This window comes from Callithrix jacchus, chromosome 5 (assembly GCF_049354715.1).
Source record: "Callithrix jacchus isolate 240 chromosome 5, calJac240_pri, whole genome shotgun sequence".
NCBI classification, from domain to species: Eukaryota; Metazoa; Chordata; class Mammalia; order Primates; family Cebidae; genus Callithrix; species Callithrix jacchus.
This window is the reverse complement of record NC_133506.1, coordinates 72,877,812-72,903,656: the sequence shown is the minus strand read 5'-3', so window position 1 is coordinate 72,903,656 and position 25,845 is coordinate 72,877,812. Positions and strand designations below refer to the sequence as shown.

General features: G+C 46.6%; 1 protein-coding gene across 1 annotated transcript; it reads left to right on the top strand.

The window, feature by feature from the left end:
* Window positions 1–1,279: 1,279 nt before the first annotated feature.
* On the top strand, window positions 1,280–25,332 carry LPO (lactoperoxidase). Its single transcript, XM_017969319.4, has 12 exons — window positions 1,280–1,730; window positions 2,664–2,751; window positions 6,171–6,331; window positions 7,736–7,853; window positions 8,236–8,365; window positions 9,051–9,257; window positions 10,814–11,138; window positions 13,359–13,519; window positions 21,634–21,886; window positions 23,042–23,215; window positions 24,217–24,454; window positions 24,655–25,332. The coding sequence occupies exons 1-12, from the start codon at window positions 1,631–1,633 to the stop codon at window positions 24,860–24,862; spliced, it is 2,163 nt and encodes a 720-aa protein (XP_017824808.4). The 5' UTR covers window positions 1,280–1,630; the 3' UTR covers window positions 24,863–25,332.
* The last annotated feature ends 513 nt before the right edge of the window (window positions 25,333–25,845 follow it).

Here is a 25,845-nt window from a genome sequence, read left to right as displayed (position 1 = left end):
GTCAGGCTGGTCTCAAACCCCTGACCTCGAGTGATCCACCCGCCTCAGCCTCCCAAAGTGCTGAGATTATAGGCATGAGCCACCATACCCAGCCATGTTTTTTTTTAATCATAATTTGTTTTTTAAAGTCAATGATACCTTTTCCTCCAAAACCATCGTCTCTGTTTGTCTGAAGAGCAGATTTCTGCTAACTCAATGAACCTTGCAATAGGTCCCCTGACGTTGCAAAAAACGGTGACAGAGGGATAGGAGGCCACAGAATCTTTTCCTCCTTGGGGTCATACAAGTATAAAGACAAGAGCCCACTGAGACATCGAGCTGTTTGAGAACTCATCTTGGGGAAGGGGAAAGTAGCAGAGTAGTATTTACTCATGCCTTGCCTTTTCTCTAGAGTTAGCTTACAAAAAGCACATTCAACAAGATACAAATTAGTAGGGGACCACAAAAGGGCAGAGGGAAAAATTGGAGGCAGGTGGGGGTGAAGGAGGCTGAAATGACCTGATTCAGATACAGAGTTTTCCTGGTCTGGCCTATTCCAAGGAGAGATGATTTGGAGAAGATCTGCAAGGCAGGAGGGGAGTTCTGTCAGGCAAAGCTCCAGAACAGCAATTTCTGTCTGGGAGCTGAGACCTGGGGAGACATGGCTGGGGGCAACCTGAACCTGAGGCTGCTCTCCCTGGCATTCTTCTGGATTCCACCAGTGAACGCCCCGCTGCAGGGAGAACCCATGTATTCTTGTGAAAGCTGAGGAGCCTCTCAGGAACCTCATCTAAACACACAATCATTCCATCTGCACGCTTCCTCCCCGGGCTGGAGCCAGAATCCCCTCGGAAGATATATGGGGTCTGCTCCACTAAGCCCAATGAAGACACCCATCAGAAAACAGAGCTGCACAAATTTCAGTCGAAAGACTTGCGTTCAGAGTTAAAGCTCATGACGAAGGGGTTAACCCAAGAGCTGGAATCTTTCCAGGCAGCCTGGGGCACAGTTGTGGGCTCAGAGGAGCTCTGGGCTTTGTCATAACTTTCTTTCAGCATTGCCATCAAGTTGGCACTCTGAGGGAAGGAGAAGGCCCTGCCAGGTTTCCAAAGGGAGGCACCAAGTGTCTGCCTCTCAGGCACTCTCCCCTGGGGCTGGGCCAGAGGAAACTGGCTTGCAGGGAGCAATGCATCCTGGAGGGAAGGAAGGAGGAGAACTCAAAGGCAGGCTCCAGGCTTGGTAACAGCGTTTCTCACACCTGTGACAAGACAAGTACAGCATCTCAGGACTACAGGCTGTCAGGGCAAAATTGGATATTCTGGGTCACTTGGTCCCACCTCCTCCCATAGCAAGCCAGGAGCCCAGAGATGTTAAGTAATCTGCCCAAGGTTACAGAGCTATTGGGAGCAAATGCAGAATGATAACTCAGGGCCTTAGATCCTGAAGCCAGAGTTCTTTCCCTCCCACCACTGCTTCTCCTCTTTCCGTCTCTCCCGGTACCTAGCACAGGCCTGTGCATATGGTAGATGCTTCATTCAGTAATGTGGTTTCTCCTTCCCTGTTCCAGTGTTAGGGTGTCTGGCATTCCTTGGGCTTTCTCTGCTTTCTGTGATTCAAACCCTCCCACTTGGGCTCTAGAGAGGCTCACAGCATGATCCTGTATCGTGTTTCAGTGATGAGGGTCCTTCTTCATCTCCCAGCCCTCCTGGCTTCCCTGGTCTTGCTTCAGGCTGCAACACCTGCCACAAGAGGTGAGTGTCACCCTTTATGGGTTTTCTGAGGCTGCTGTCACAAAGCACCACTGACTGGGTGGCCTAAGACAGCAGAAATGTATTCTCTCACAATCCAGGAGGCTAGAAGTCCAAAATCCAGGTGCTGAAAGGGCTGTTCTTCCTCTAAAGGCTGTAGAGAAGAATGTTCCTTTCTTCTTCAAGCTTCTGATGGCCCTGGTATTCCTGGTGTTCCCTGGCTTGTAGTGCAACACTCCAATCTCTGCCTCAGTCTTCACATGCTTTTTCTTTGTGTGTCCTCTCTTCTTCTCATAAAAACACCATTCATTGGATTGAGGGCCCATGCTAAGGCAGTATGACCTCATTTTAATTAATTACACCTACAAAACCCTACTTCCAAATAAGGTCACATTCTGAGGTTCCAATGCAGATGTGAATTTTGGGAGAGTCATTATTTAACCCATACACTCCCCCTGTTGAGAAAACAGACCCTGTCCTCCACGCCCCAGACCCCAATACAAGAGGGAACAGGGAATCCCACCATTACTCTCAGGCTATCCTTTCTCTACATCAGGGTCCTGGTGATCAGTGGGTCCTCTTTGATGAACTTGAGATAGTCCATGAGACCATCTCACCAGGAACCAGAAATATCCCCACAGCACAGTAGCCCAAGCTGCCCTGAGTGGCCACACTCCTTCTTCATCCCACCTCTGGGCATTCTAGTGAGAGCTCAAAGAGCAATTTGGACATCTCATTGAAGATCCAAGAGTATTCTTCCCATTTTGTGCTTTTTCCCCTTAAGGACTCTTATGAAACCTTCCTAATCTTGATCTCCTGCCTGCCCAGATTTGAGGGGTGGGGGTAATGGCTGAGAAAGAGGGAGATAGAAGCAGAAGACATCTCAAAGGAGTGGTATCTGACACCCTGCTTCCTGCTCCCCGCTCCAAGCCCAAGTGCAGACCACCGGAACCTCTGCCGTCTCCGATGCTGTGAGTCAGGCCAAGGTCCAGGTCAACAAGGCCTTCCTGGACTCCCGAACCAGGTACGTCACACACACACACACAGACACACACACACACACACACACACACACACACTTCCCTTCACAGGCTTCCTGTTCAAAACAAACACATGTAGGCCAGCCCCAGTGGGCCGATGAGCCAAACGATGATAAAACTTGCCCTTCCACCCTCCCAACCTTCCAAGTACATGACAAGTACGAGCAATAGCCCACAATTCCTAAAGTCCTCAGCCTATACATCTCCTGGAAGAGGATATCTCATCTAACCCTAGAAGGGCTTTCTTCCACGTGGCCCAGTGTTTCCTTGGGCCATGCATCCCAGAGTCCCAGAAAGTCTCTCAGTAAAAGTTCTTCATTCATCCAACTGACATTGGCTGATCCAGGCCAGGTTCGCCAGAAGTGGAATCTGAGCCCTGCATTCAGGTGCAGATGATGTACTGGGGGAATGCTCACAGGGAAGCTGCGATGGAGTGAAGAAGCCGGAGAAGTAAAGGGGAAGTTGCATAAATAATGTGGCTTCAGGTCTAGTCTGCAGCAGAAGCTGCTCCTCAGAACCTGCCCCATCTTGGGGCGAGGGAGCAGAGCCTTGTCTGCCCACAGCAGTCAGACATGGCTGCAGGCTTGCAGGTGGTTGGGAGGTGTCGCGCCCCCAGCCAGGCCGCTCCAGTGGCTCAGAAGCAGACGCCCAACACGGTTACTGGAGTGGGCCTGTAGCTGATGCACCTGTGGCAGTAAGGGGAGGAGCCCAGGGCCCACAGGGCACCATACAGTCAACTGCCCTCCAGTCCTGTGCAGGGGCAACGTTGGTGCCTGCCCTCAGGAAACACACACTCTAGGGAAAGGCAGGCAAGGAGCAAGGGGAGTCATCATATTGAGAAAAAAGTCAAGGAGCAAGGGGAGCCATCATATTGAGAAAAAAGTCACCTTACTCTTTCCTCTCGCTCTCCCTTCACACTGGACTTGGGCCTCCACTCACTCTTCCTTGGCCCTTGAATGAACTCTCAAGCTGTCACACAACTTTTTTGGTGACTTAGATGATAAAACATGCTCTAGACGCTTCTAGTCCCCAAACCAGGATTATCTCAAGAATTAAAATGTCAGCATAAGAAGAGAAAGCCCAGCCCTGCTCTCTTCCTTCAGCTCAGAGCTGCTCAAGGCCTCTGGGGGAGAAGAGAGTCCTCTTTCTGGGACTCCTCCTTCCTAGCTGGGTTTCTGCTTGGACGGGGTTAAGCTGAGGGAGGGAGGAAAAAGTGGTGGCAAGTCTACATCTCCTGGACAACTCAGTCCCCAAGGGGCCAGAAGCTCCCTCTGTCTCTCTCCACTCGGGTACTTTCCTGGTTTCTCAGAAAGATCCGGCTGCCAGCTCTGTGATCTGGAAAATTCTCTGGCCAGTGGCTCCCAGCTCCAACCCTCTGCCTGGGAGCATCGGCCCACTCCTTCACCCCTCCCCACCCTGCCCCTTTTCAGCAGCCTCCAGAAGACTAGCAGCTTCACCCTCCTGTTGAGACCATGCGGGTTCCAGACTCCGCATCGGGGCCGCCCTGCCCCTCCCTGTGCTGTCAGGACCCTGGCCGGCCACACGCGTTTTCAGTCAGGCTCTTAGGCAGGTGTCAGACCCCAGCCAGGACTCCAGGACACACAGTCAAGCCCTCCTTCTAAGACCTTTCTCCCTAGAATTAAGGGGGAGAGCCGCATGGTGGTAGGAGGGAAATGCCCAGTATTTCTGCAAATGTCTCCAAAGGAAAATTCTCTCTCACTCCTCAAATTCAATCCCTTTATAGCCTCAAGATGGGGACAGCATAAGAGCCACAAAACCGGTGTTTATACACCTCCTTTGCAAGTCCTGCACAGGCCAACCAGTGCCCTGCTTTGAAATGCGGAGGTGCCCCCCCGCCCCGCCCCAACTAGGTAGTTAGTTCTTGGACTTGGGGGCCTCATAGAGACATAACGAGTCACATTGAAACATTCTGTTACCCAAGTACACACAGTCCAGTGACTCGCAATTTATTATAAGGACAACGAAGGAAATAAACAGGGCAAGGGATGCCACTCTAGGCACAGGGATCCCAGAAGCCTGTTGGAAAATGGGAAGGAGCCACCCAGGCAGAGGGCATGGGAGTCGCATTCCAGGCACTGCAATGGCATGGGGTCTGAAGCAGGAAAGACCACGGAGTGCACAGGAAATAGCCAATGCCAGCAGAGGCGGGAGGCGGGAGGCAAGGAGGATCTCGATAAGGTGAGGGCAGAGAAGTGGGTCACCCCAGGGTAAGCCATCGGAGCACTTGAATCAGTGGTGGCATGGTCTGATATTTATGCTAAAAAGATCACTCCAGCAGCCCCGTGGAGAATGAATGGGTAGGGATAGGAGTGGAAGTAAGAGCTAACTAGATGGGAGAGGATGACAGCTAGGACCGGGGTAGACTATAGAGATGGCAAAGAGGTCCTTCCAAGACCTGCCTGCCCCCAATAGAGCCCAGCCCCAGGGCAGAGCAGGAGGTGAGTCCCTGATAAATCTGTGTTCAGGCAAAGGAAGCAGGCAGAGCCTAGGCCAGGGTAGGAAAGGAAGGAACATCTAGAACCTTTCGTGGGACCTTTACCGGCTAAGCCCAGGGAGGCCCAGCGGTCTGCCTGCCTTTGTTCATGGGGTGAGGGGGACTCTAAAATACCTTGCAGCAGCCCCTCTGGGACCCGGCTGATGGTGATGGTGACACACATTCATGTGTGTGCTCTGTGCAGATGCAGCTCTGGGGGCCCTACATTCATTCCTCCCAAAAATCCTAGGGGGTACTGAATCGCACTGTAGAAAACAGCTGTGTTTGAGGTCAGAAATGAAACAGCATTGCTCAACCTAATGTCACTATCATTACCTTCATTATACCAATAAGGAAACTGAGTACAAAGAGCTTAAATAATTTGCCTCAAAGACACACAACTAGGAAGTGGCAGTCAGGAGTCAATCCCAGTCAGTCTGCCCCAAAGTCCATACCTAAGTCTCTGATGGAAGAAAATTATGATTCCCAGTTCATCGATGAGGGGAAGGTCACTCAGAGATCATATAATTAAACCAATCCTGGTGGAACCAGATCCACCCTGGGGTCTGTCCAGCTCCAAGCCCACTTTAGGCCAGCATGGTCCAAGATAACTTTCTAGGATGATGACATGTTCTATATCTGCACTGTCCAACATGGTAATCACTAACTGCATCTGGCTTTCAGCACTTGAGATGTGGCTAGTGCTGCCAAGGAACTGAATTTTTAATTTTAATTTTAATAAATTTCCATTGAAATAGCCACATGTGGTTAGTGGCTACCGTATGGGACAGTACAGCAGCCTGGGTAACAAGGCCATGTTGTACACACACACCCTCCCACCCCTCCAGTGGCCCCCAGCTCCCTTCCTACAGGGTGCAGGCCATGATACCCCATCTCTCTCCACTGTAGGCTGAAGACTGCCATGAGCTCTGAGACTCCCACCAGCCGACAGCTCTCAGAGTACCTCAAGCATGCCAAAGGCCGGACCCGCACAGCCATCCGCAACGGACAGGTGTGGGAGGAATCTTTAAAGAGAGTGAGGCAGATGGCGCCCTTGACCAATGTCACAGGTACCGAAAACCTACCAGCCCTCTGTGGCAGGAAGGGGTCATCTCCCCATAAGAGAGAGCAGAGGCCACCCAAAGCTGCACTCCCTGTTGAGAGCTATCTACTCAAAGGAACACTCCTGTCTTTCCCTTCTTAGACCCATAGACAAGACTGGCAGAGCAAGGATGGGCTTAGAGCACAGCTAGGGCAATGCTCTTTTTGTAGAGGAAGGAACTGAGACCCAGCAAGATCACATTGGTGACTCCATGTAAGGGGACATTGGTGCTCTTTGTATAACACCATCTGTGAGGCCTCTGCCCAAAGGAAGTGCTAAAGTCAATAAACATGGGTTCCTTGTCCTAAACCACAGTGTCACCACTTCCTCTACTAGAGGGGACATTTAAGTCACCTGCATGTCAGGGGGATTTACTGGGATGTCACAGGAGATAAGATTTTCCTCTTGTTCTGGGTAAGATGGAGCTAAAACAATGAACTTAACTGATGGCTTGGTCATGACTTCCTCCATCCCCTCCACCCTCTCCCCCAACCAAATGCCACAGCCCATAGAGGGTCATGAGGAAGGGGTTTGGTCCTGACAGGAGGAAGAGGCTGTAGGTTCTCCCTGGGAAAACATCAAGTGAGGAGGGATACCTGGCCTAGGAGTTGGGCAAATTCCAAAGCTCCAAAAGAAGGAAACTGGGACAAGGTAAGGAGAAGAAGGAAGCAGGTTGATCTCTGAAATCCAAAAGGTTCGGAGAGCTGAAAACCCACCACCTTTCAGACATGGCCCCCCGAAGAAGCCCCCATGAGCCAGATCCCCTCACCTCCCTGCCCTTGCAGACAGCAGGGTGGATTCAGGTATGCGTTCAGAAGTGGGCATCTCTCTCCACTCTGTGCCCACACTGAACCCTCTAATGCCAAAAGGCCCCCTACTCTCTCACTGAACCCCCACCTCTCACTGAAAAATCACCTGGCCCTTCCCAACACCCTTCCTAGTTATGTCCCTGCTTGCTCGGTCCTTTAGATGTAAACGAAGCTTTAGAAGAAAGCAGTCTTATCACACTAACTCACATATGCTTAACCTTCCAGGGGATTTCCATTCTAAAAGAAAGACTTGTCAATTCAAATGAATCTTGACCTGGTACACCCGGAATTGCTAGCAATTCTGGGAACATTCCCAATTACTCTCTGTGGCCTTGGGCAAGTCTCTTGAACACTGGATTCATTTTCTTCCCTGTAAAATAGGAATAAAATTTATGACCTTAATGAGTTGTCAGATTCATTGAGAAGCCACTTGAGAAATGCTTACTTGGAAGGGAAGGTATTCTAGAACATGCAAGTTCACCCCCGGTCTCCATTTCCTGCCTCCCACCGGTGCCTGTGGATGGAGAAAGAACTCAGTCCCTGTGGAGCCCCTTCTGTTTCAGGTCCCGGTCTGGACCTGGCTTCGCTGTCTCGGGAGGTGGGCTGTGGTGCCCCCGCTCCCGTGGTGAGATGCGACCCGTGCAGCCCTTACCGCACCATTACGGGAGACTGCAACAACAGGTGGCGGGGCTTGGGGTGTGGGGGCCGACCCTTCCAGCCGCCCGCCCCGCCAGGGCCTTTGCCCCTTGGGCCCTCCAGGCAGATCTGCCACTGCCTTGCTCGCCTGGGCTGGCGTTCCCACCTTCCCCACCTTCTCAAGACCGTGCGTTTCCAACCCTCTCCCGCGAGCCCACTGCGTGTCCTTGGAAGCCGCGTCTTTCCCTGGGGCGGGGGAGCCCCGCGCCCTCAGAGGGTGGGCGCCATTCAGAGACCCCACATTTGAGAGGCCCCCTTTTCTGTGTCCCCTTCCCCTCGAGCAGAGGCTCCTTCCCCCTTGGGGTCCTGGGCTTTGGAGCCCCGGAGCCGGCCCGCCAAGGCTCAGCGCGGATCGTGCCTGTTTCAGGAGGAAGCCCGCGCTGGGCGCGGCCAACAGGGCGCTGGCGCGCTGGCTGCCCGCGGAGTACGAGGACGGGCTCTCCTTGCCCTTCGGCTGGACGCCGGGGAAGACGCGCAACGGCTTCCCTCTCCCGCCGGTGAGGGCCGGCCGGGCGCGGGTGAAGGATGGGAGCCAGCGGGGACGGGATATCCTCCCCTCACACGCCGGGAAAGGAGCGGGAGAAATCAGTGTGGGCAGCTGGGGTGTGCGATGGAGAGCTGCGCTGGCCCTACCTGCCGCTAGAGGGCAGCAGAGTTCGTGCCGGCCGCCGCAGGCCAGATACCCTGGGGTCTCCCGGGCAGATGGCCTCCCTGCCCTATCCTGCTCGCGCTTACCCCAGTCCCCGCCCCTGGAGTGCATCAGCTGTTGTTTGCCTGGAGGTCCTATCTGTTGGCCTCATCGGAGCTGGCAGCCCTACCCAGAGCCCCTCTCCTATTCCCGGACACCTGGCGCCTCCATAGCTCACGCTTCAGAGGCAGGCTGTCTTTGTTTTCCCTGTCATAGTTGGAAAGGGCACTGGCAAGTCATGAAGTCATGCAGATCTGGGTTCAAGCCCTCCCTATCCCTTTATAGCTGCAGGACTTGGAGAACTGACTTCACCGCTCCGGGATTCAATCTCCCTCTCTACAGAATAGGCTAATGCCACCCACCTCACAAGCTCCTTGTAGGGATTAAATATACTTGTGACATGGTAGGTAGGTCGTTAATAAGCTGTGGTTGCATCTGAATTCTCAAAGCACTTTTTCCTCTAATCTGCCCTCCCCTTCTCTCTCCATCTGTAGGCCCGGGAGGTATCTAACAAGATTGTTGGCTATCTGAATGAGGAGGGTGTTCTGGACCAAAACAGGTCCCTGCTCTTCATGCAGTGGGGTCAGATTGTGGATCACGACCTGGACTTTGCCCCTGACACAGAGCTGGGGAGTAGCGAGTACTCCAAAGCCCAGTGTGATGAGTACTGTATCCAGGGAGACAACTGCTTCCCCATCATGGTAGGACCCTGCAGCTGGGTGTCTATGACTAGCCAGCCCCTTGCCCACCCTCTTGTAGCAGACATTCCCAGCTCATTGGCTAGGATCTCTGCATAGATCTTGGATACTGATTCCCATGCCACATGTGTCCATTCATTCACTCATCTGTTTATTCAGTAAATAGACATTGACCACTCCATGCCAGGCAGTGAGCTAATCACCGAGGATTCCAAAGTGAACAGGACACTGCTCCTGCTCTCAAGAACAAAGGGCCAGTGTGGGGACTGGACAAGTAAACTATTGATAGCAGAATGGGAACACTGGAGAAGGCTGTCTACATCCCAGACCCGGCAGCATGGGTAACACCTGAGAGCTTATTAGAAATGGGAAATCTTGGCTGGGTGCAGTGGCTTAGGCCTATAATCCCAGCATTTTGGGAGGCTGAGGTGGACAGATCACCTGAGGTCAAGAGTTTGAGACCAGCCTGGCCAACATGGTGAAACCCCATGTCTACTAAAAATACAAGAGTTAGCCAGACATGGTGATGTGCACCTGTAATCCCAGTTACTCGGGAGGCTGAGGCAAGAGAATCACTTGAACCTGGGAGGCTGGGGTTGCAGTGAGCCGAGATCACGCCACTGCACTCCAGCCTAGGAGTCAGAGTGAGACTCTGTCTTAAAAAAGGAAAAAAGAAAAAAATGCAAAATCTCAAGTCTCACCCAAAATGTTAGGAAATAGATTCTACATTTTTACCAAGATCCCCAGAGATTCATTTTACACATGATAAAGTTTACGCTGCTGTACATCATTGTGGAGGATGACCTCAGCTCCTCTCAGAAGGACCTGAAACCTGGATGAATTCAAGTGAGCAGCAGAGACCTGTAGGAATTTCCATCAGGAAGGGAGAGAAGCTTGCAGCATTCATCTTTTCTTCTTATTCATGGGCATTACAGTCAGTCATTTATTCACTCAAAGAATAGATCGAGGCTATTTGCTGTGATGTAGCGACAGTAAGCTGTGGCATGAAGCCAATGATCTGAATCCTACATCTTTCTCTTCCAGTTTGTAAGTTCTTGGGCAACTTGCTTAACTTTTCTGAGCCTCAGTTTTCTCATCCATAAAATGGAACCCAATTGTCCACCTTCCAGGGTTTTTTTTTTTTTTTTTGAGGACTGAGGTGAGTCAAAGTATGCATAATTCTTGGCACATGGAAAGTCCAAAATAAATGCATGGCAGCTGTTGTTAGTAGTAATTATTAACAAATCTGTTCCCATCTCGTGTCCTGCTTTCCTGTCTAGGGAGCTCAGGACTCCCTCCCCACCAAAAATTTGGATCCCTCACTGTGAGGACTGAATGATTACCCTCAGCAATTTTACACAGCAGGGTATAATGAACTTCAGGATATTATGAGCCCAGGGTGTGTAATGTCAGCAAGAAGTGTCTGGGATCAGTGTCTAGTACTAGGGTCCCAGGAAGGCACCATCAGCATCTTTGCATCCAGACTTACTGTAGGGAGAGGTTGCCAGGGCCCAGCTGTTCCACCCCTCCCCAGTCACCTATGCCCAATCTCTCTGCAGTTCCCGCCCAATGACCCCAAAGTGGAGACTCAAGGGAAATGCATGCCTTTCTTCCGAGCTGGCTTCGTCTGCCCCACTCCACCCTACGAGTCTCTGGCCCGAGAGCAGATCAACGCTCTGACCTCCTTCCTGGATGCCAGCTTTGTGTACAGCTCAGAACCAAGCCTGGCCAGCCGCCTCCGCAACGTCAGCAGCCCCCTGGGCCTCATGGCTATCAACCAGGAGGTCTCAGACCATGGCCTGTCCTACCTGCCCTATGACAGCAAGAAGCCAAACCCCTGTGAGTTCATCAACACCACCGCCCGTGTACCCTGCTTCCTGGCAGGTGAGTCTAGCCTGGGAACGGAAGATCCCAAGAACAAGGGGATTATCCAGGGAAGCTTTGCCACTGCCCCCTTCTCATCATCTTTCTGAAAAAATGCACATGGAGCCACCACTGTCCCTGGCACTGGTCCAGGACTAGCAGAAGGGCCCAGATGAATAAAGAATCCAAGAACATGTGTTCACTGTAAAACAAAATCAGGAAGTCCAAGAAAGTAACAAAAAAAAGTAAAAAGAAAATTCACACAACCCCACCACCCACCAATAATCACTGCTAACATTTTTTTTTTGTTTTTTTTTTTCGGAGATGGAGTCTGGCTCAGCCGCCTGGGCTGGAATGCAGTGGCGCAATCTCATCTCACTACAATCCGCTCCTCCCGGGTTCAAGCAATTCTCCTGCCTCAGCCTCTTGAGTAGCTGGGATTACAGGCACGTGCCACCACGCCCGGCTAATTTTTGTATTTTTAGTAGAGACAGGGTTTCATCATGTTGTACAGGCTGGTCTGAAACTCCTGACCTCTTGATTTGCCCACCTCAGCTCCCAAACTGCTGGGATTACAGGCGTGAGCCACCATGCCCGGCTCATCGTTAACGTTTTAATGCTTATTTTGCAGTACTTTTTCTGTCACAGGTACAGTTCTACACTGTTTTACAGAATGCTCCAAAACCTGCAGGCTTTAATGAATCCACTCCCTGCCCTTAACTGTTCTGTGACATGCTTTTCAATGGTTACCTGGTGTTTCATGACATTTGTTACCATCATTTAATTTCTCAGCCCTAGTTGGGAGCATTTAGTTATTTACAGTTTTTCTGTGTTTTGTTACTGTAGTTTAGGTAATGAACATCCTCACTGATAAATCTTTGTTCTCATTTTTAACAAATTTGTTAAGGTAATTTCCCAGAAGAGGAAGTTCTTGATGAAGAGGAATGTATATTTTTAAAGCTTTTTATAACCTGAGCACAAAACCCCCGCTCCATACAACCTGTGCACAACCAAAGCCCTGCCAGTGTGTTTATTCCAGCTGCCCTCCTGGTCCTCTCTGTCTGTGGCTTCTGGAGGCCATCCCACCCTTAAACACCCTCTCTCGGAACAACCCCCCGGCCGCCCTGATGTTGCAGAAGGCCAGCTCAAAGGTCAAGATATCTTTATAGATCTTCGGGATTTTGTGTTCACATATGCTCCACATCAATCCAGACACAAAACTGAGTTCTTTTCTGTTTTTCATAAAAATATGCACTCACACCAAGAATTTGCAATTTTAAATAGACTTTCCTGGCCTGGTGCAGTGGCTTGCACCTGTAATCCCAGCCCTTTGGAAGTCTTAGTTGGTAGGATTGAGGCCACAAGTTCAACACCAGCCTGGGCAACATAGCAAGACCCCCGTCTCTACAAAATATTTAAAAACATGGTGGCACATGCCTGTAGTCCCAGCTACTCTGGAGGCTGAAGCAGGAGGACCACTTGATCCCAGGAGGTTGAGGCTGCAGTTAGCCAAGATGGTGCCACTGCACTCCAGCCTGGGCAACAGAGCAAGACTCCAGATAGATAGATAGATAGATAGATAGATAGATAGATAGATAGATAGATAGGATAGATAAATAGACTTTCCTAAAGATTAGAGGACACAGGGAGAAGTCCCCTTATCCCCTTATGAGACACCTGGTCTTTGGCCATTTAACCGCTCCCCATCCTTACTCCTCTCTCCCTCCCACTATAGGCCCTCATCTCCAGATTATTCTCCCTTTATTACCCAGAGGAACTCAACCCCCCCCCTCCACCCAAGCTCCTTACCTCAACCTGCATTCCTAAAACCTTCAAAGTTCTCTGTGAAGTAAAAAGCTCCTCATTCATTTGAAGCCCCCTTTCCTAGAAGGCAATTGGGTTATAATTAGTAAAATGTTCCTGTCTAGTGCGTCACCACCAGCCTTCATCACGGTCCTGTCATAGGCTTTATTCTCATTTTCATAGATAAGGGGACTGAGGCTTAGAAATGTTAAGTAACTTGCCCAAGGTGACACAGCTAAAAAGTATGTATATAGAACTGAGAGTCAAACCTATGACTCGGTGCCCCCTCCCCATCCCTCTTTACCTGACTGGAAGGAGGGCTTGTTGAGGGTGGCGGTGAAGTGGGGGCTGCTATGGAGCACCATCATTTCTTTGTGCAGGTGATTGGGTCCTGGGGCTGTTAGAGAGAATCTACCTTCCTGCCTTCTGGCCTTTCAGGAGATTCTCGAGCCTCAGAGCATACTCTGCTGGCCACATCCCACACCCTCTTTCTCCGTGAGCATAACCGGCTGGCAACAGAACTAAAGAGACTCAACCCTCAGTGGGATGGAGAGAAGCTCTACCAGGAAGCCCGGAAGATCCTGGGAGCCTTCGTGCAGGTAGGGAGGCCCAGGAGCACTGTCACCTGGGCCCACCTGGCTCCCGCTCCTGGCTGTGCCCTCTGCTCGCTACTGTGCCCCATTTTCTGTTGCCACACCTCCATTTCCCCTGGCCTCTCTCCTGTTGTCTCATACTTTGAAATCTCCCTCCTTTCATTTTTTCAGCCTCTCTGTCTCAAAAGGAATCTGTGGATTTGGAGTATTGGAAAGTCACTGTGTGTTGGTCCCTTCAGTGTGCCTGCCCAGGTGCCATTACTGGGACTGTAGCACCTTCACTCCTGGATCTGCTACATAGCAGTGATTTGGGTTATTTTGATTTGATTCTCTTCCTTTTTAATTCTCTATGTCTAAGCATATCTTACAGGTGTACTCAACTGATATTGTTTATTGGCTGATCAACTAACTAGAAGAGACTTACAAAGTTTGATGTGTTGATATTAACCATGCACATATTTTTTAAACGTTTTATTTTGAAATAATTATAGATTCTAATATATTGCCATAGGAGGGGGATTTCAAAGGATGAGACAACAGGAGAAAAGCAACAGAGAGACCTGGGGAAATGGAGGTGTGGGAACAAAAGAGGTCGCTGGAGGCACAGCAGCAAGCAGATTCAATTCTAAGAATTATATAGAAAACTGCAAGAAAAATGTATGAAGAGGTCCCACGCACCCCTCACCCAGTCTCCTCCAGTGCTAATGTCACATAACCATGGTGCAATGGCAAAACCAGGAAGTTAACATTGATATAAACCATAGAGCTTACTCAGATCTCACCAGTTATAAATGCAATCATCTGTGTGTGTGTGTGTGTGTGTGTGTGTGTGTGTGTGTGTGTCTGCATAGCTCTGTGCAGTTTTATCACATATGTAGCTTCAAGTAACCACCACAATAAAGACTCTTAACTGTACTGTCACCCCAAAACTCTCTACCTCTTCACAGCCACATCCACCCTCACCCCTATATTCCTAACTCATGGCAAGCACTGATCTGTTCTCCATCTCTATAATTATGTTATTTCACAGATGTTATATACATAGGATTATGCAATATGAATCCATCTGAGATGTGCGTTTTTCACTAAGCATAATATCTCCAAGTTTCCTCCGTGTTGTTGCATGTGTCAGTAGCTCATTCCTTTTTGTTGCTGAGTAGTATTCCATGGTAGGAACGAACTACAGCTTGTTTAACCATTCAGCTTTTGAAGGGCATTTGGAGTGTTTCTAGTTTGAGATTATTATGAATCAAGCTACTATAAACATTCAAACATAAGTTTCTGCATGAAAATAAATTTTTATTTCTTTGAGATATATGCCTGAGAGTGCAGTTGCTATGTCACATGGTAAGTCCTTTTAAATTTTTTTTTATTTTTTAATGTTGTGTGTACATAGTGTCTATATTTGGGGTACATGAGGTGGTTTGATGAGGGCATACAATGTGAAATAAGCACATCATGGGGTATCCATCCTCTCAAGCATTTATACCTTGAGTTGCAAAACAATCCAGTTACACTAAGTTGTTTTAAAATGTACAATTAAGTTATTGTTAAGTATAGTCACCCTGCTATGCTATCAAATAGCAGGGTTTGTTTTGTTTTGTTTTGTAAGACAGAGTCTTGCTCTGTTGCCCAGGCTGGAGTGCAGTGGTGCCATCTTCACTCACTGCAGCCTCCACCTCCTGGGCTCAAGCGATTCTCCTGCCTCAGCTGGGGTTACAGTCATGCTCCACAACACCCAGCTGATTTTTTTTTTTTTTTTGTATTATTAGTAGAGACAAGGTTTCACCCTATTGGCCAGGCTGGTCTCGAACTCCTGACCTCATGATCCTGCCTGCCTCAGCCTCCCAAAGTGCTGGGATTACAGGTGTGAGCCACTGCGCCTGGCTCCTATAGGGTTGTTTGAGCTCCTTATATATCCTGGTTATTAATCCCTTGTCAGAAGGGTAGTTTGCAATGTTTTCTTGTAGTAGTTTCACAGTTTGAGGTTTCGGATTTGTCTTTAATCCATTTTAATCTGATTTTTATATATGGGTAAAAGATAGGTGTCTAGTTTTATTCTCCTGCATATGGATTTTCAATTTTCCCAGCACCATTTATTGAAGAGACTGTCTCTTCCCCAGCATATGTTCTTGGCTCCCTTGTTGAAAATGAGTTCACTGTAGGTGTGTGGATTTGTTTCTGGGTTCTCTGTTCTGTTACATTGGTCTTTGTGTCTGTTTCTATGCCAGTACTATGCTGTTTTGGTTACTATAGCTCTGTAGTATAATTTGAAGTCAGGTAATGTGATTCCTCCAGTTTTGTTCTTTTTAATTAAGATATCTTTGGCTACTCTGAGTCTTCTATTTTTAGTTTTAAAAGGAACTGCCAAATTATTTTTAGAGTGGCTGTACCATTTTATATTTCTATCAGCAATGTATGCGTGATCCAATTTCTTAACATCCTGATGGCATCATCACCATTTTTTGTTTTATCCTTTCTAATAGATGTGTAGTAATATCTCATTGTTTTGATTTGCATTTCTCTAATGGCTAGGAATGTTGAACGTCTTTTCCTGTGCTCATTTGCCACCTGTGTATCCTCTTCAATAAAATACTTGTTCATATATTTTGCCTATTTTCAAATTGGACTATTTGTCTGGTAATGTTGGGTTTTGAGAGTTCTTTATGTATTCTAGACACATGTCCTTTGTCAGATATGTGATTTGCAGAGATTTTCTCCCAGTCTATAATTTGGTGTGGATGGTTTTTTTTTTTTTTTTTTCATCCTCTTAACAAGGTCTTTGTAGAGCAAAAGCTTTTAATTTTAATGAAGTCCTTTTAATCAAATGTCCCTTTCCTGGGTTGTGCATGTGCTATCAAGTCTCAGAACTTTTTTCCTAGTCCTAAGTCCCAAAGATTTTCTCCTGCTTTTTCCTTCTAGAAGTTTTTTAGTTTTATGTTTTACATTTAAGTTTATGATCCATTTTGGGTACATTTTTGCATGAAATGTGAGGTTTAGGTCAAGATGCTTTTTAAATGTTTTCTGGCCTAGGAATGTCTAATTGCTCCAGCACCTGCTTATTGGAAAGCTATTGTTTCTCTGAATCGCCTTTGTTCCTTTGGCAAAAATTATTTGGGCCTATTTACATGGATCTATTTCTGAGTTGTCTGTTCTCTTCCTTTGGTTTGTATGTATGTCTATTCCTCTACCAGGACCACAGTGCTCAATTACTGTAGCTATACAGTAAGCCTTAACACACTTTATTCTTTTTTTTCAAAATTGTTTTAGATATTCTAGGATCTTTCCCTTTCCATACATATTATTAAATAATTTTGTGTATGCCTACTGAAAAACCTCACTGAAATTTTGATGTAAATTGCATTAAAACTATAAATAAACTTAGGGAGAATTGACGTCTTTACAATGTTGAGTTTTCCAATCCATAGACGCAGTATGTCTCCCCAGTCTTTAGATTTTTTATTTCTTTAATTAACATTTTGTAGTTTCATCACACAGATTCTGTACATGTCTTGTTAGATTTATACCTCAGTATTCCATTTTCTTTGGAGGAATTATCAATGGTATTACAGCTTCATTGTAGTTTTTACTTATTTTATCAGTGTATGAAAATATAATTGATTTTTTTGTGTGTTGATTTTGTATACTGTGACCTCACTGAATTCAATTAGTTCTAGGAGTTCTGCTGTAGATTGCTTGGATTTTCTTTCTACACAGGACATCCTGTAACATGTCAATAAAGACAGTTGTATTTCTTCTTTTCTAATCTATATTATTTTTCTTTCTGTTTCTTGCCTTATTAGGTGGCAATTCCTAGAGCTTCCTAGTGGCTCAAACTTCCAATACTATATTAAATGCGAGTGGTGAGAAAGCAGGCATCTTGTCTTCTCAATTGAGAAAGTATTCAATCTTTCACGATTAAGTATGAGTTATAAATGTTTTGCAGTTGCCCCATATGAGGCTGAAGAAGCTCCATTCTTAGTATTTAGAGTTTTTATCATGAATCTGTGTTGAACTTTGTCAAATGGTTTTTCTGCATCAGTTGATAGAATCGTGTGATTTTTTATCTTTATTCTGATGCTTTGAATTCATTTTGCTCTTTTTTTAGTTTCCTGAAGTAGAAACTTAGATGACTGATTTGCAATCTTTCCTAATTTCTAATGTATTTAGTGCTGTAAATTTCCATCTTAGCACTGAGTTGACTACCTCCCACAATTTTGATATTGTGTTTTCATTTTCATTCAATATGTATTTTTAAAATTTCCTTTCCGACTTCATCTTTAACCTCTGTATAATTTAGAAGTGTGTTATTGAATTTCCAAGTGTTTGTAGATTTTCCTATTGCCTTCCTATTATTGATTTCTAGTTTGATTCCATCATGATCAGATACTATTGTATGATTTCAATTATTTTAAATTTGTTAAGATTTGTTTTATAACCCTACTGTGGACTACGTTGTTGAATTTTCTATGACTTCTAAAAAGAATGTGTATTCTGCTGTTGTTGAATGCAATGCCCTGTAAATGTCAGTTGAATCTTTTGGTTGATGGTGCAATTTACTTCCGTACTCCAGCTAATTTTCTGTCTAGCAGTTCTCCCACTTACCAAGAGTCAGGTGTTGAAATCCCCAGCTATAAATGAGAATTGCCTATTTCTTTTTCCAGTCTTATCAGATTTTGCTTCATGTGTTTTAAAGTTCTGTTGCTTGATCCATATCATTTAGGATTGCTTCATTTTCTTGATGGATAAATCCTTTTATCATTATGTAATATCCACTTTTATCCTCGGAAATTGATTTTATCTGATATTAATATAGTCACCCCTGCCTTTAAAAACTGATGCCTCCGTGATCTTTCTTATTCCATCAATTTCAACCTACCTATGTCATCATGTTTGAAGTGCGTTTCTTTTAGACAGCATATGATTGGGTCACTTAAAAAAAAAACAAAGAAAAAGAAATATACTCTGCCAATCTCTGACCTTTAGTAATTATTACTTTTAAATTATCTTTAGAGTAATTATGAACATGTTAGAGATTAAATCTCCCATATCTCTCATTTTATTATTTGTTTTCTGTTTGTTCCTTCTGTTTCTTGTTCCTCTATTGCTATTGTTTATCTTGCCTTCCTGTGGGTTCACTGAACATTTTTAGAGGTCCATTTGATCACATATTGCTTCGTATAATTTTCTTAGTGGTTGTTCTCAGGACAGATAGCTAAATATAGAAATTAAGATTGAGATAGAGATATAAAGAAATATAGATGTTGACTTATGACATATCACAACATACTGATGTCAGTGTTTTATACTTCAAGTGAAAACTTATTTCCATTTGGTTTCTTCACCTTCCCCACTTGTGAAATATAATTGTCTGAAGTATTTCTTCTACATGCATTTTACACCACATCAGATAGTGCTTCAACCATGAAATAGAATTTTAAAAACTCACGAGGTGGAAAAGAATGGATGTTTACTTCTATTTTTACCTATTACATTGTTCTTCTTTCCTTTCTGAAAGTCCCGTCCTTCTTCTGTTATCGTTCTTCATGTTTAGAGAATTTGCTTTAGCCATTGTTTAAGGATAGGTCTCTGTGCAGCAAATTCTCTGAGTATTCCTTTGTGTGAGAACGTCTTTATTTCCCCTTTATTCCTGAAGAATCGTTTCACCAGCTACTGGATTCAGGGTTGACAGTTCTTGTTTTTCAGCACATGAAAAATGTGGAGTCACCTCCTCTGGCTTCCATGGTTTCAGATAAGAGTTTCACTGATATTTGGTTTTTGTTTTGTTTTGTCTTGTTTTTGAGATGGAGTCTTGCTCTGTCACCCAGGCTGGAGTACAGTAGTGTGATCTCAGCTCACTGCAACCTCCACCTCCTGGGCTCAAGCAAGTCTCTTGCCTCAGCCTCTCAAGTTGCTGGGATTACAGATGTGCACCACCACACTTGGCTAATTGTTTTTGTATTTTTAGTAGAGACAGAGTTCCACCATGTTGGCCAGGCTGGTCTCAAACTCCTGACCTCAGGTGATCTGTCCACCTAGGCCTCCCAAGGTGCTGCAATTGCAGGCATGAGCCACCACACCCAGCCCATTACCGTTATTTAAATTGGTGTTTCTTTACAGATAATGTGTCATTTCTCTTTGACTATTTTCAATACTTTATGTTTACTTTTCCGAAATTTAATTATGATATGTCTTGGAGTGAATGTCTCTACGTTTATCCTGTTTGGGATTGATTCACCTTCTTGAATCTGTAAATGTGTGCCTCTCACCAATTTTGAGAAATTTTCAAGCATGATTCCTTCATATGCTTTTTCAGTTTTACCCCCTTTCTCCTCTATTTCTGGGACTCCACTGATATGAATGCCAGATCTTTTGTTACGGTCTCACAGAACCCAGAGGCTCCGGTTTGTTTGAGTATTTTTTAAAGTCTATTTTCTTTCTGTCGTTCAGATTGAGTAAATTATCTTGATCTGGCTCCAATTCTATCCTCTGTCATTCCCACTCTTTTATTGAGTCTATTCAAGCTGTTTAAAAATTTCAGTTAGTGTATTTTCAGCTCTGTAATTTTGCTTTGTTTCGTTTTTATAATTGCTACTTATTTGCTGTGATATTGTATTTGTTTCAGGAGAATCTGTAATTGATTATTGAAGCCTTTTTATAATGGCTGCCTTTCAAATTGTTATCAGATAATTACAGCATCTGATTCATGTCGGCCATGCCATCAGTTGGTTGTCTTTTTCCTCAAAACGTGGCATTCCTGGTTCTTGGTATTATGAGTGATTTTCAGTTGTATCTTAGACATTTTGGATACTATATTAGGAGACCCTTGATCCCATTTAAATTTTCTACTTTAGGCCAGGCACGGTGGCTCACACCTGTAATTTCAGCACTTTGGTAGGCCGAGGCAGGGGGATCACCTGAGATCAGGAGTTCAAGACCAGCCTGGCTAACATGGTGAAACTCCATTTTTACTAAAAATACAAAAATTAGCCAGGCTTGGTGGCATGCACCTGTAGTCTCAGCTACTTTGGGGGTGCTGAGGCAAGAAGACCACTTGAACCCGGGAAGTCAAGACTGCAGAGAGCCAAGATGGTACCACTGCACTCCAGGCTGGGTGACAAAGTGAGACCCTGTCAAAAAAAAAAAAAAAAAAGCACTTCTATTTTAGCAAATAGTTACCTTGTTTAGGTTTAATGTGTAGGTTCTGGACTACTTCTGTGGGCTTTACTTCCACCAAGGCTTACTTTCCTGAGCCTTGCAGTGCTATTCTGGTCTCCACTCTTCTGGTGTTTGGGGGCTTCCCACTCAGTCCCTGCTGGTGCTGTCTGCAAGGCAGGAAAGTACTTCCCTGGCTGCCTGCTGTTGCTGAGCAACCTTCTAGGGGAACAGGAACCACTGCACCTGAGCTCCTTATGCCACCAGGTTGAGGGCAGAGACACAGAGCTTCACTGTGAAAGCTAGATAGAAATGCGGAAAATGTTAAGCAAAAAAGCAGAATGCACAGGTGTGCATTCTGCAGGATTATAACTGTGTAAAAGTGGATATCATATAGACAAAGGACTAGAAAGAATAAAAATTAATATAATTACTATGTTATGTGGAGGCATTTTTCTTTTCTGCAAATGTTTTATTTGTGTTAGTACATTTTGTTTTTATGTAAAAGGAAACCAGAAACCCATCTTTCCGTTCTGCCGTATTTCTTTCAGAACTGGAGATTGGATGAACTGTCCTTGGTTGCCCCTGAATCATTCTTGTGGTTTATCATCCCTCTTACCCTGACATTGTTACATTAAAGTGACACACAAAGACTGTCACTTTAGCAAGGTCATAAACTTAGCCCAAAGATGACAAAGAGAGTACATCCCATATGCCAAATTCAAATGGCTGGTTAGTAGAGTCTACGTTGAGACAAATTGTAAGAGATCAGCAGAAAGAATGTCATGATTGATTAGCAATGTCTGCTATAGTCATAGGAATGGGAACTGGGCACATATGCTATCCATTTGCTATCCTTGATTTTCAACAGCTCATCACTCTTGGCTGTGGCTCTTTCATGGCTTTCCTTTGCAGAGGTTTAAACCTTCTTACACCCTAACCTCATAACTTGTTTCTCCCTCCAGATTATCACCTTTAGGGACTACCTACCCATTGTGCTAGGTGACCACATGCAGAAGTGGATACCCCCATATCAAGGCTACAATGAATCTGTAGATCCCACAATCTCCAATGTCTTCACCTTTGCCTTCCGCTTTGGCCACTTGGAGATCCCCTCTACTGTGTTCCGCCTGGATGAGAATTATCAGCCATGGGGGCCAGAACCAGAACTCCCCCTCCACACCCTCTTCTTCAACACTTGGAGGATGGTCAAAGATGGTATGTCCTTTCAGGGAAGTGCTGTCACCTGGGTCTCCCACTCTGCAGCCTATTGTAGGGAAACCTGGCTTGGAAGTCAGATTCCAAGCACTTTTATGTGACTGTGGGCAAGTGAATTTATCTCACTGAGCCTCAGTTTCCTTATTTATAAAATGGAGACAATAATAATACCCATCTCACAAGGCTATCCAAAAAATTAAATGAGATCTACGTATGGAGCACCCTACAATGGATCCTGACACACTAGAGGTGATCAGTAAATATTAGTTATTTCTTTCCTCTTGGCTTCCAAGGTGACTGGGATTTCCCTACCTCCTTTCCCTGCCCTAGGCTTCTCTGACTCCTATAGAAACTGTTCATGGGTTTGGTAAATAAATTGCTCTTTTTTGATTCCTCTAGACTTTTTCACCTCATAGAGGTGCCAGAGGTTGGACCCAACTTTCCTTTATCTCTAGGCTATGATGTGTTGAAATTAACTTTCCTTAAAGCCTAACCAGTCAAGGCCATTTCCCTGAGATTTATGCAACCTCTTCCCATTACACAATGTTCCTCAGCAGAACATATGGAAGAAGAATCTGACTCCATAAAGGAGAGCTTTAAAAATGCCTTTTTTTTTTTTTTTTTTTTTTGAGACGGGGTCTCACTCTATCACACAGGCTGGAGTGCAATAGCATGAACTCAGCTCACTACAGCCTCAACCTCATGGGCTCATGTGATCCTCCTACCTCAGCCTCCTGAGTATCCGGGACTACAAGGCACTTGCCCCCACACCCAGCTAATTTTTTTAGAAATGGGGCTTTGCCATGTTGCCCAGACTGGTCCCAAAGTCCTGGGCTCAAGCAATCTTCCCTCCTCGGCCTCCCAAAGTGTTAGGATTACAGGCCTGAGCCACCAGGCCTGGCCAAAAAATATAGCTTGATGTTTCTATTCATGCCATCATCCCATAAATGCCCCTTTCTGCCCACCCCCAGAGCAGACAATCCGGACACCCCTGTCTCCCTGAGCACACTTTTCAGGCTACTCCTTCCAGCCTGGGATGTCCAGCTGATCCACATTCAGCCAACAGAAAATGTCCAGTGGAGGCAGAGGTAAGCCATGGATGATGTCCCCACCCTACCCCCATCCTAAGCATGGCTTCTGGGTCTCCCTTGGCAGGTGGAATTGATCCTCTGGTGCGGGGCCTGATGGCCAAGAAATCCAAGTTGATGAAACAGAATAAAATGATGACTGGAGAGCTGCGCAACAAGCTTTTCCAGCCAACTCACAGGATCCATGGCTTTGACCTGGCTGCCATCAACATACAGCGTTGCCGGGACCATGGGCAGCCCGGTAAGTGGGCCTGACGTCTGGCCTGAACTGGGGAAATTCTAGCTAACTTTCTAGAGCTCCTGGAGACTCTCTTCTGTAACCCTCAGGATCTGAAACAGAAGTCAGGCCAGGTTTTTTTGTTTTGTTTTCTTTTTTGTTTTTTTAACAGGATATTGTTCTGTTGCCCAGGCTAGAGTACAGTGGTGTGGTCACAGCTCACAATAGCCTCAAACTCCTGGCCTCAAGTAATTCTCATGCTTAAGCCTACCAAGTATGTGGGACTACAGGTGTGCCACCATGCCCAGCTTTTTGTTGTTGCTGTTATAGGCATAGTCTTGCCCAGGCTGGTCTTGAACTCCTAGCCTCAAGCAATCGCCCACCTTGGCCTCCCAAAGCACTGGGATTACAGGTGCAAGCCATCATGTCCAGCCCCAGGCCATTTTTAAAACCCACTTTGTTGATCTATGAAACAGAATCTTTCATTTCCCCTAATGCAGAGAAAAGAGCACGGATCTGGTACTATCTTGGCGTTTCTTAAATGAAAAACAGATCAACAACTAACTTTAAAAACAGTTCAAAGCCCTGGAAACATTAAGAAAAGAATAGAGAGAAACCAATGACTGTTTGACCTTTCTTTGGTCCCGGTGAAAGGCAATTTAGTAAAGAACCAGACTGCCTGAGTTCAAATCCCACCTGTGCCATTTACTAGTTATAGGACTTTGGGCAAATTACTTAACATTTCTGTTCTTCAGTTACATATTTGCATAGTGCTTAGAAGAGTGCCTGGATTCATAGCAAGTACTACATAACTTACATGATTACGTAGTGATTACACAGTACTTAACCAACTAGCCCCTCAAGATTAAAGTGCACATAAGAAACAATGGATTGCCTCCTTTCCCATCCCAAAGGCTGTAAGCCCAGACGTTTTAGGGCTGATAGAGCTGAAGTGGGCAGGTCCCCAAGGAGGACTGTGAACAGGAAGTCCCTGGGATGAGACAGCCTCAGCCTCTCCACCCTAGGGTACAATTCCTGGAGAGCCTTCTGTGACCTCTCGCAGCCGCAGACACTAGAGGAGTTGAACCCTGTGCTGAAGAACAAGATGCTGACCAAGAAGTTACTGCGTCTCTACGGGACCCCTAACAATATTGACATCTGGATAGGGGCCATTGCTGAGCCACTGGTGGAAAGGGGTCGGGTGGGGCCCCTCCTGGCCTGCCTCCTGGGCAAGCAGTTCCAGCAGATCCGCGACGGAGACAGGCAAGTGCACCCTCAGCCAGGGAGGGCAGGGAAGGGCCCTTCTCCGTGGGAGGTGTGCCATCCTGCATGAATCCTGACTCCAGACCTCAGTGTGAGTGGGGCTTTTCATGGTCCCTGTGACCTCTTTCCTTCCCCTGTGACAGGGTGGCGAGGGGCCAGTGGCCAAGCAGTGTGGAGTGACTCTACTTCTGTCTCTGCAGGTTCTGGTGGGAAAACCCTGGGGTCTTCACAAAGAAACAGAAGGACTCTCTACGGAAAATATCCTTCTCACGCCTTGTCTGTGACAACACCCGCATCACCAAGGTCCCACGGGACCCATTCCGGGCCAACAGCTACCCCAGTGACTTCGTGGATTGCTCAGCCATTGACAAGCTGGACCTGTCCCCCTGGGCCTCCTTGAAGAATTAGGGGCCTAGGTTCTGAGACCTCCTGTGTTGCACAGGAAAGTTCCCTTTGGTCCACAATGCCATTTCAAGCAAGTTCAACGACCTGGTCCCTTAGAGCCCCACACCCCAGTCCCAGCCCTTCTTTGCAGCTGGGCCTCTCTATACCTCCAGGTGAACAGCTTGCCCAGGCCCCAGGGTGGCTGCCTCGGCCCTCCCAGCTCTTACATTCAGCTCCTGTGGCTTCTCATTTCTGTCAATGCCGCTCTGAGATGCCCTTCTGGTCCAGCTTGCTGAATGTTACTTGTCCTCTTCCCTCCACAAGTCTTGGCCCTTGACCTTTATCTTTCCTCCTGTACTCTCAACTAAATTGTGAGCTCCCTGAGCCAGGACTTCAGCCTGCCTCCGAGGGTCCCCCGTGGCACCTAGCATGATGCACAGCACATTAGAAGTGCTCAAACACATCTGATGACTGAATAAAGATGCTAGTAGTGACACTGTTCCCTCCAAAAGCAGACCTTGGGATCACTGTCAAATAGGTAACTAGATGTTAACAGGCCATATATGGCTTACCACTGAGATGCCGCATGCATGGGTCTCGGGGTGAGAGGGGATGGTTTGGTGGGATTTCTAAGAGCTCTCAAAGAAAGGGGAGGGGCAGGGGGTCCTGGGGGAAAAAAAACACTGGCTGTGGAGTAGCAAGAGAGGGGGCGTGCAGTGGGATAGTAGGTGGCGGTCCAAGGGATAAAACAGGAAGGAAAACCAAGCGTGGGTCCCCCGCGGCTGAAGCTAATATCCCTTTCAGCAGCCCTTTGGAGAAAAGCCCTCTTATTCTAGGGTGGTTCTTGGATCCTGTGATGCCTCTGAAGGGACACTTCCAGAACATTCCTTGAGCTTCCACCCAACACCTATTCATATGTTCTTTTAAACTGACCCCTTGGGAAAGATTAGCCCAGCCAGGGTCTGCAGATCCCCCGACTGGTGGGGTGGGAGTGGGGGACACTCAGT

Coding starts and splice junctions, on each gene's coding strand:
- LPO (XM_017969319.4), top strand. CDS start 1,631: ATGATCCTGTATCGTGTTTCAGTGATGAGGGTCCTTCTTCATCTCCCA. Junction 13,520..21,633: donor TCCTGGGAGCCTTCGTGCAG/GTAGGGAGGCCC, acceptor TTCTCCCTCCAG/ATTATCACCTTTAGGGACTA. Junction 21,887..23,041: donor TTGGAGGATGGTCAAAGATG/GTATGTCCTTTC, acceptor CTCCCTTGGCAG/GTGGAATTGATCCTCTGGTG.